Source organism: Pocillopora damicornis, chromosome 7 (genome assembly GCF_964200805.1).
Source record: "Pocillopora damicornis chromosome 7, jaPocDami1.2, whole genome shotgun sequence".
Classification (NCBI taxonomy): Eukaryota; Metazoa; Cnidaria; class Anthozoa; order Scleractinia; family Pocilloporidae; genus Pocillopora; species Pocillopora damicornis.
Genome location: NC_142676.1, coordinates 12,286,749 through 12,296,618, shown reverse-complemented (window position 1 = coordinate 12,296,618; position 9,870 = coordinate 12,286,749). Strand labels below are relative to the sequence as shown.

General features: G+C 39.1%; 2 protein-coding genes across 2 annotated transcripts; both read right to left on the bottom strand.

Moving 5' to 3' along the window:
* Positions 1–2,168: 2,168 nt before the first annotated feature.
* On the bottom strand, positions 2,169–5,603 carry LOC113668360 (polycystin-2). Its single transcript, XM_089212124.1, has 2 exons — positions 5,431–5,603; positions 2,169–4,589 (listed from the first exon to the last, which is right to left on the bottom strand). Exons 1-2 carry the CDS (start codon positions 5,543–5,545, stop codon positions 2,920–2,922), a joined length of 1,785 nt encoding a protein of 594 aa, XP_089068250.1. The 5' UTR covers positions 5,546–5,603; the 3' UTR covers positions 2,169–2,919.
* Positions 5,604–6,382: 779 nt separating this feature from the next.
* On the bottom strand, positions 6,383–9,770 carry LOC149042608 (polycystin-1-like protein 2). Its single transcript, XM_089212125.1, has 3 exons — positions 9,240–9,770; positions 7,281–8,365; positions 6,383–6,861 (listed from the first exon to the last, which is right to left on the bottom strand). Exons 1-3 carry the CDS (start codon positions 9,378–9,380, stop codon positions 6,552–6,554), a joined length of 1,536 nt encoding a protein of 511 aa, XP_089068251.1. The 5' UTR covers positions 9,381–9,770; the 3' UTR covers positions 6,383–6,551.
* Between the last annotated feature and the right edge of the window lie 100 nt (positions 9,771–9,870).

Genomic DNA, 9,870 nt, shown 5'->3' with positions numbered 1-9,870 from the left:
CTTTGTTGAAGTCCTAAATGTAATAACTGTCCTAAATGTAATAAAGTCCTAAATGTAATAACATTTGGTCCTAAATGTAATAAAGCCCTAAATGTAATAACGTTAGGTCCTAAATGTAATAAGCCTCCAATGCAATCGTTTAACTGTGCTAACAATGAGATGTTAAAGTGACAGCTATTGCACCAAAGAATCCTCTGACCTGTATTCATGGCATATTGCGGGCTCGCTGATATTAATCAGGGTCTTTTTATTTGCTAAAGACGTAGGTTGAGAAGCATTGGCTACAAAACCTTATACTGATGTGCTTTTGGCATCAAATTGACGGACGCAAAAGCAATGACAACGCTGATCAATAGCTCTCTTTATATCATGGGCTCAGACTCTTAATTAAGTGTAACAGATTTTGACGATATACTTGTGTGATCAGTGCTGGAGTTAACACTTCATGAACCAAATTACAAGGAAAAGGAAGTCCACTGACCTATACGTTAGACAAATTCCGGGCTCGTAAGTGCATTTTTTGTACTGTCTTTCCTTACCAGATTTGTATGGGTCTGCATAAAATATATTCATAAGTGTTATTGACCAAGCGTGAGGTCAAAATGGCTGGATATTGGGCGAGTTCTTTTTTTTTTTTTTTTTTTTTTTTTTGCGTTTTTATGGACTGAGACGAAGTCTCGGTCCGTAAAAAAGGTAAAAAAAGAACGAGGCTAACATCCAGTCATCTTGACCGAACAAGCTTGGTCAAGAGAGTTTGTATTCTCTTGGCTTAATCATTAAAGGATTCATTGTATAGAAAAGCTTTGATAAGAATCAAGAATGGCTTGTTTATTTCGAGAACCGATAGTGAAAGCCAACTGTGTTTGCAACACAATAAACCCAAGAGGGTCGTTTATTTTTTTTCTATGTATATGCCGACATTGTCCAAAAGTTACGAACTTTGTAAGTTTTCTTGCGTGGGGTCAATACGGGGAATCCAAAGCGGGTGAGGGTAGGCCCATCATGCCCGCTCAGGTAGCCAGTCAGAACACAGGATTCACTTCATCTTGCTCGCGCGCGCTGCTAGCTATATGATAAAGTGACTTACAGAGCAAGATATCCACTGACCAATCATATATTATTCCATTTCACGATCACAGGTCTCGACATGTTGCCTTTTTTCCACGCAAGAGCATTGAGCTACAACATTCAACGCATGATGGTCAGTTGATGGTCTGATAAACCATTCATTTTTTTTCCTTTATCCCCTTATGACAGGTTCATCAGTTCCCGAACCGAAATATTGGGAAAACATATATTTTAAAGTTGATCTCAAGTCTACATTTCATTTTTTGACTTCATCTCTTCTCCCGGCCGTGAGGGGAGAAAATGAATAGATAAATAGATGAATGAAAAAGGAAAGCTCAACAGTTTCCATTTATAGTCATATGGTACATGAACTGATTACTGAGGTGGAGTAAAGCCATAGAGGGCTACAAATGCAATATCCCAGGTTCAAAATTGAATAAATCAAGGTAGTCATTCTTAAAAACGAACTCAAATGCTTCATTAAAATCAATTGACACTGAATAACATAGATGTGCAAAATTTCACTAACACTATTGATGATAACACTTTTCTTTTGGATTAACATGTGACAGCGAAATCATTCAGACTGCTCTAAAATGGTGCATCAGTACTTAGGACTTTCACACGAACGATAACATCAACAATAACATGCTAGTTCATCATCAATTGTAGTAAATTTCTTTTCCAAAAAGTCCTAATGATTACGTACCAATCGATTCCATCCTATTGAGCTTCCAGCCAAGCACAAGCCTACTTTAGGCTGGAAATAATTTTTTCCAACTCGATCAATAAACCGCTCAAAGGACCATACTTCGACTGCTGATATTTCTTATGTCCAGCAAGTAAAAGGACGCCCATTGATATCAGCGAGCCCATAGTGTGATATGTATACTGGTCAGCGGTTTTTTGGTGCAACAGCTGCCACTTTAACATCTCAAGGTGGATGTCCGCCATAACAATAATGCACTGAAGGAGTTAAACGATTGCATTAGAGACTTATTACATTTAGGACTAAATGTTATTACATTTAGGACTTTATTACATTTAGGACCAAATGTTATTACATTTAGGACTTTATTACATTTAGGCCTTCAACAGGCTTTTCATTCAAATTATTTATTCTTGTTTTTCTCGTTATCATGTTCCCACCAATAGCGTAACTCCATTATCTGCCAAAAAATACGATGGTTGGTCATTTAGTTGGTCAACCTTTATTTGCTGTGTTACATTAGGGAGAAACCGCTTTCCCTTTCTGAATTAACTGATGACAAACCTCTCCGGCTAGGCCTCGCCACTCTTTTCAATGGCTCTGCCACTTGACGCTTCAAAGCGCATACAAAACCGCCAGCAATGCAGGCTGTAACAATTTGGCACAGTTGAACTCGTTCATCGAGGATGGGCTACCTGTGTCCGTACTTGTTTTCGAGTGATGGTAGAAGGATAATCTTTCCGTCCGCTATTACACGTTCTATTTTCTCTCTGCACCTCGTGCCTCTCGTTCGTGCCGAAGCTGCTACATCATAAATACAATAATTTTTCTTTTCAACTAATTAAAAGCCGATAAAAATCAATTGATGCCCTTAGAACCACCCCAAAACTATGAAAATGACACCTACTCACTGTATCACTGAGGAGAGAATTGCATTGGAGCTAAAACAATCATAATTTCAGCTGCTTCCAACGAAAAGCACTAATTTCAGTCGTAAAATTAACTTGATTTTTGTTTTACTTGGAATGGAGAGGCAAGTCGCTCTCCTGCTTCAAAAGAACATTACTGTCAAAACTAAATGACACTGAATTTATATATTTTAACATGATCCAGATAATTTTCGCAGAGATTTTTTGTTAAGTTCAACAGGTGTTCGCACTTTTAAAAGGCGTCTGTTCGTATTTAGTTTCTAAATATATCTGCGAAGGCGTGGTCGGTCGATTTACCATTTGTTTGCAATCCTGTATCATTTCTTTCATTGTGAAATTCGAAGGAATGCAGTCCTCTTCCACTACAACTTCTCTTTCGGGATTGTCAAGAGTTTCTTCTTGCCTCATAATTCCTCCATCTTCTTGTTGAGAGGACGGTGTTTTGCTGTCAGAACCTGGTTCACTGTTAACCAACTTAGACTGTGTTTGGCAAGGAGATGTATACACCATTCGAACTTTCTGCAAAAGTTCTGTGGGAAAGGTGTCCTCTGACAATACCAACAGTCTATGATCGATCTCTGTAAGACATTTCTTAACATAGGCGCACTCATCTTCAAAGGTCGTTTTTTCGCAGTAAAGTTTCTTGGGTTTTTTCCAGCCAAATAAATTAGAAATGCCTCGAAATAAATAACTAATCATAAATTCGGCCAAGTCGAGCTCATCTGCCACAGAATCTAGATTATCCTTAACCTCCTCCAAAGCGCAGTTCAAAATGACGATGATAAGATTGAGGAAAAAGACAGTCATAGTGCAAATGTAAAGGCTGGAAAACAAAAAGGAAAGAAAAGGGTTTACTTTTGCCATTTGAAAAGTGGGCATAGCCTTTCCGAGTAGGAATTCAAACTGAGCCACACAAGCACGGGGGAAACCGGAATAGGACTCCACAACAGATCCAAATGCCATCATACCAGACATGGCAAACGAACAGAAAATGATAATGAAAACGAACGAGAAGGACAACAGATATTTTCCAGCAAATCGAACTGTTATCGACAGAAATACTGTTTGCTTGCTAAAGCGTAGGAGTCTCAGCAGCTTAACTGTCGCCAGAAAGATGACGATGGACAGAGCAGCAGTTTCAAAGTGCAGCAAACGTAAAGGTTTGTGGAAGCCGACCATGGCATAAATGTTCTTCTGGAGTTCCTTTATGATGTCTTCCATGGCCTTCTCTCGAATGATGTGAAGAACTACAGATGTTATAGAAGTAATGATGAGAGCAAGAATAAGCCAGTTCCAAATTTTTTTGAGGTATGACTTTCTTTGACGGTACATTTTGACCACTTGTACTACACTGAAGGCAATGATCATGATCAGGAGAAGAAGACGACATAGTAAGACAAGCTGCACTAAACCAGTCTCTGTTCCATACAAGTTCAACATTTGCACACTTACGTACTTGAAAACACCACCTGTTGGCAGGAATTCGAAGAAGTACTGTGCGACCACGAGGATGTTCATGTTACTGTTGAAAATGTTAAATTCCAAGACGACAGCTCGAGTTCGCCGATCGATCCAGCTGTTCTCATTTAAGTTCTTCATAACGTTTCTTGCTGTTTGCAAGTCGTAGCCTAGATCGGCAACATAACCACCTCCTCCATACGTTCCTCGAGGGGTTACTTTCGGTAAATTATTTATTTCTTCTGAGGTATGATACCGCCAAGGCTTTGGACATAATATATCGAACGAAGAACGTGAAACGTTAGTTGGGGGAAGTTTCCATTTCGGGAGGTACATTGGTGTTTTATCTTCGCAGCAAATGGCATAGTTAGGATAGCAAACTTCAGTAACGTTATAGATTTCCACGAGTATCTTTGGACAAGAGACTGTCGATCAAAACATGCACCAAGGTTACTACATTAAGCACAAACAGAAGTAAATTCAACGCTTATAGGAGAGCAAATGCAAAAAATAATCCTCATCACGGGTTTTGACAAACATGTTCCTCTTAAAGCCCCAAATTTTGTATCAGAGCAATCCAAACTTGCCTGAGTTACTTTCATGCGCCTTTCAATAACATGCTGACGTTGACCAAACGGAATCTGCGATTTTTTTTTTCTGCTGCCGCTAATGACCGCAATAATTATCTAAAAGCAATAACAAAAAAAACATGGATCGAAATCCTCCTTTCAATAACCTGAAAAACGATCGTTGAACCCGTGAAACAGCGCATATTTTTGAGGGCCTTGATATTGTTATTTTTAATGAGGATATTAAGGGCAAATTTTCGTTGAAAACAAACTTAGATCCTAGGGTTGAACCCTTCGAAAAACTAAGAAGTAACAACGTAGATCCCAACCCCAAATTTCCAGCACTTCGGCTTCCTCTACATTATTTTCTATTTTTCAAATGTAGGGCCCTTAGCAGAAAGAAGGTGCCTTGTTTTAATATCACCATTGCCATGTGATATTTATCCTGGAAAGGAAAGCTTATAGCCCTATACACTTTGGTGCCGAGGCCTAGGCACAAAAAACATCGATAAATGAAAAGATGTGTGGAAAGCTAACTGAGTAACAAAACTAAACTACCAAAGTTAAAAAAACTCGAAGAACACGAACAAAACCAAAACTGTAAGTCGTTGTCCTTGAAATAGTTGGCTTGATTGACAAATGAGCAGTGGAAAGTAACGTGGGGCAGTAGAAAAATAATATTTTACACCACGCTTACCTCTTACGATCCTCAGTTGTCTGATCCTTGGCATGCCAATCAAAACAGAGCTCTTGTCACTGATGTACATCTCGTTGCTGTCCTTATCGCCGTTGTACCAATGGGATGTGTACATAGCAGGAGCATAAATGTTAATCAACCACGTCCACAATCCCAACGCCTCATGTACCTAAAAATATCCCCCCCCCCCATAAAGTGTTATTGATTAACATGTAACTGTAAACTGGTAAACTGTGAATATATTACCTTATTTTTTTCTCAGTTCGTGAGCGGGCGGTATTTTACAAATCTTGCAATCTGATTGTTTCCGAGAGCGGGCAGTATTCTCCCCATCCGGCCCCCTCACAGCGGGCGGTATCCGAAAAAATGTTTCGAAGTTTTCTTGGAAGCCTTTTAAATCACCTTTAAATACCATTACGCAAATAAATATGTTTTGATGAAACCTCTCTCTTTCATCTGCATTGCCCTTGTTTTCTCTACAATCTACTCGCTCATAAATTGTTCCGTTTATGGAGAATCTTGCCGTAATTACAGCCCTTTATCATTCAGGTTCTTTTCAGAGCCATTTGTTAGGTTTAAAAAAAAAATAAAAATGTTATTCACCAGCCACGATCGGTCTGTATTGGGAAAAACTGTGCCCTCTGTCTCGTGTACCGCCCGAGGCCGTATCCAAGACCTCGGGCACAGTTTTTTCCAATACGGACCTCTCGTCTGGTGAATAACATATATATATATGGCATTTAAAACTTCCACTACCTAAGCGCAAATTCACAATTGCTTATCATAATTACAAGATCCTTCTTGAGTTATCTAAATGCGTCATTTTTTTGATAGACGGTCCCACAGATCACAGAGGTTCTTAACTAAATCAGTTGCGAGGGAACTAGGATCATAAGATTGCTGAGTTCCTTATTTAATAACAGAAGAATAACAGAAGTACCCAACAAAACTATTTTCTGCGATGCAAAATATTTTTCATGTTTCGTAGTCAGTGTCTTTTCTTGACAACGATTTCTACGTGATACTTTCAGATGAATTTGAAATTTAGGCCTCAGGAATTAATGTGCTCCATAGAGTGTTTCAAAAATTTAAGCTCTGTCGCAGGAAAACTGTAAATTCCGTTATAGATATGAATATAATCTTATATGATTAAAATATGTCAAATCATAATTGTAAGAATAACTTGCCTTTTCACTTCGAGGTAAAAGGGCCTTGACTTCTCTACCTATCAGATATTGGTGATAATCTTGGTTTCCATAACACACAATACCAAGTATCAACAAAAATGAAACAAAGGAAATCAAAGATTTGAATGCTGACATGGTTTTCTTCTCATTGATTCTGTACTTTTTGTAACATTCCAGTTGCATGGCATCTGGTAAGGCTCCCCTAAAAATGTCAGGTGGTTCATCGTCCTCCACGGCCATGCAACTGCAATATAATGATAAGTTAGAAATTTTTGATGATCCCTAAGTATAATATTTTTCAAAGATCAAGGAAGAAGGGTTTTCGATCGTGTTGGCCTGAAACCAGATTGAGAGAAAAACTCGTATGAGCAAATCACAACAAATTAAATTTGAGCACGAACCAATGGATCAACAGCTTAAAAGACGCGAAAAATTTATCAAAGTAAGTGAGCATTGTCTTAGTTCTGCTCTTGATTGTGCAAGAATTCAGTGTCCTTGTATTGGAAACGACAGCTTTGTAGTCGTACTGCTATTTCGCTTTAAATGAACCCAAGTTCATTTTTGTACAAGAAAAGCTTACACTGATAGCATTATACCAGGCTCTTATGGTAGAGACAAGGCGCGTATAGAGGTTTATTGGTATATTGGGGATTCTACGGCTACCTTTTCTTAGACGAGAGCTTCGCTTTTGTTCTATTTGCTCTGGTTATTATCATGGCGGCGGCAGCGGCTAGCATAACAAGACGCACAGGTTGAACCGCAAGGATGTCCATTGTTATGGACATCAGGATTGATGAAAGCCAATTATCAGCCGTCTCTTTACCCCACATAAGACTGTAGAAGAACACGACTGTGGCAGAGGTTATGGCAGCGGCCAAAGAAAGAAACCAAGCAACGTAAAGAAAAATATGGTGCAGGGGCTTGTTTCCATCGTCATCCACTTCCACGGAATCTTGATCTTCCTTTTCACTAGACTGATTGCAACAGTACTTGTCGAGTTTTGACCTGGAGTTTTTGAATAGGGCAACAATGAGGAAACTGATGGGAGCTATTATCAAGCAGCTTTGAATCGTTATTATGATTTGCTTCATCGAAATCTTTAATGGACCAAGTTTGATTGTACTCTCCGTTGGTTCACCGCCCAAGTTAAAAAACATTGCATTGGCCAGCATGGCGTTGAATATGACGGACAAACAACACGTGACGCGTTGAGTGCGTGTAAATGAATTTCCCGGCCGTTTAGTAACTAAAGACATCCATAAATGTTTTTCATACAGCGTACCAGACAGGCGTGCGCGAAATGCCTCTTGAAATTCAGGAAATGAGTTAGTGGTTTCGACCAACAACTTTCTAGCAATTTTTCCATCGTCCTTATCGGGAGAAAACCACTGATTGCATAAAAATTTCCATTTTTGACTCGTTTCTTGTTCTTTAACAACAATGTAGTCCAGGAACCAAGAAGGACTTTCTCCGGAATTGTCATGCCAAACATAAGCGTGGCTTAATGTTCCAAGGGATCCCGGAAGTGAGACAAGGTACTTGTTGACACTACCGCGGGAAAGTAGCAACCGAGAAGGATGAAGATCCCCACGCACAGTAATTGGTCTACTGTTGCCATGGCTACCGTAAAACACCATGGTAACTTCGGCTGTTGTACCACTATCTGACCACACACCTGTACTGATTGTGAGCTCATATTGGTGGACGAGAGGGGACTCCTCTGTTTCCAACAGAATCCTGGACCCATGCTAAAAAAGAAAGAATGGATTGGTAAAGTCTTATTTTCCTCTTGAACACAATAACACTGCCCGACTACAAATGTACGTGCTGTCTCAAAGTTTTTTGGGAAGTGGAGAACAATCTATTTTCACGTGAGTTAGAAATAGATGAAACCCATACCATCTACCATTAAAGTAATTCTTATCTTTTCTTATCTTATCTCCAATCGTAGGCTAACCCCTGTCAGTGTTGCTTTACTGTACTACTTAATTTGACAGTGCGCTATCAAAGAACATCAACAATTTAACTCTAATAGACAACAATCAATTTAGTGAAACAGGAGGGTATTAGTTTCTCGTCGGTAGGAAGGACAGATCGGCTTGCACAGCCTTTTCATGAAGTTCTATGCAGCGAAAATTATTTTTTTCTCCTCAAAAGAAATCTTCTTTGCTAACATTGCTTGGCAAAATCTCTGCAAATTCGTTTCGACATAAGGACAGACAACGTCCCCACCAACCTTGAGTAGTATCAAGAAGAACTTTAGAAAACAGGACCTTAAGGAGCTTGTCAGTTAGTTTAAGTTTCAGCCACTCATTAATTCCTCTTCTAGAATCTAATTATCAAGTTTTCACAATCCCATAGATTTTTAATTGCAGATCGAGTCATAAAAGTTATATCCATATTCAGGTCTTCTCTTTTTGAGTTGTAGTTGTATAAATAGGTCTGTTTCTTACCTACATATTGTCTCCCCAATTAGCAGAGCTTAAAGCTTGACTTTGAGACCGAGATTCGAATGAAGTTTTAGTGCAAATGGGAAATTGTGGTTGTCTCCTATCTTAAGGTGTTGAAATTCTGTAAAAAAGGGGAGGATTTTGAAGAAAAAGCTACTGATTAAATCCTTACCTTAGCGAGATCTCTTCTATCCGCCCTCTTGGCGAAGACGAAGGCGATACAATACAACATGAACGTAAGAATGATCGCAAGCAGGACGCTAAAGTTATCAGTTTCGTCAAGGCGGCTGAGCTCTTTAAAAACGGTATCCATGTCAATTGGGTTGGGTGCTACTAAAAGGCCTCCACCAAACGATGTAAGGTGGTTACAGAGACATCGAAGACGATGCTTATTGGAAAGGGGTCCGACCTGGGGCGTGAAGGAATAACAATTTCAGTGATTATGGTTACTTTAACAAAGACATCAGAGGGTCATCGGTTGAGAGTATAGAGTAATCCAAAATTGCTTCTTTTTTTCTTTACTACGTTTTATGATTGGTATCAGAAATTCTAATCAATTATAAAGCATTCCATTGCCACAGTGCAACCAATTGCGACCTTTGCATAAACATTTAACTCGCTTGACTCTGATCAAAACAATTTAGTAATTTCAAGTGTACATAAGTTTGGTTGAGTCTCTCTAATCTTATTTGGGTGGGACATTTTTGAATAACACTTTACCATGTTGCACCTCAGCACCAACCGAATACCAAACTACCGAAGAAGATTAGGACTGAGAGTAGCGTGAGAGTTAGATTTATTTG

Bases quoted from the DNA above. Each gene is read 5' to 3' on its own strand.
- LOC113668360 (XM_089212124.1), bottom strand. From the start codon at position 5,545: ATGTACACATCCCATTGGTACAACGGCGATAAGGACAGCAACGAGATG. The intron at 4,590-5,430 runs GTAAGCGTGGTG...TTTGATCGACAG, and splicing joins ACAACTGAGGATCGTAAGAG to TCTCTTGTCCAAAGATACTC.
- LOC149042608 (XM_089212125.1), bottom strand. From the start codon at position 9,380: ATGGATACCGTTTTTAAAGAGCTCAGCCGCCTTGACGAAACTGATAAC. The intron at 8,366-9,239 runs GTAAGGATTTAA...TTTCTTTTTTAG, and splicing joins ATAGAAGAGATCTCGCTAAG to CATGGGTCCAGGATTCTGTT. The intron at 6,862-7,280 runs GTAGCCGTAGAA...ATTATATTGCAG, and splicing joins AAGCTCTCGTCTAAGAAAAG to TTGCATGGCCGTGGAGGACG.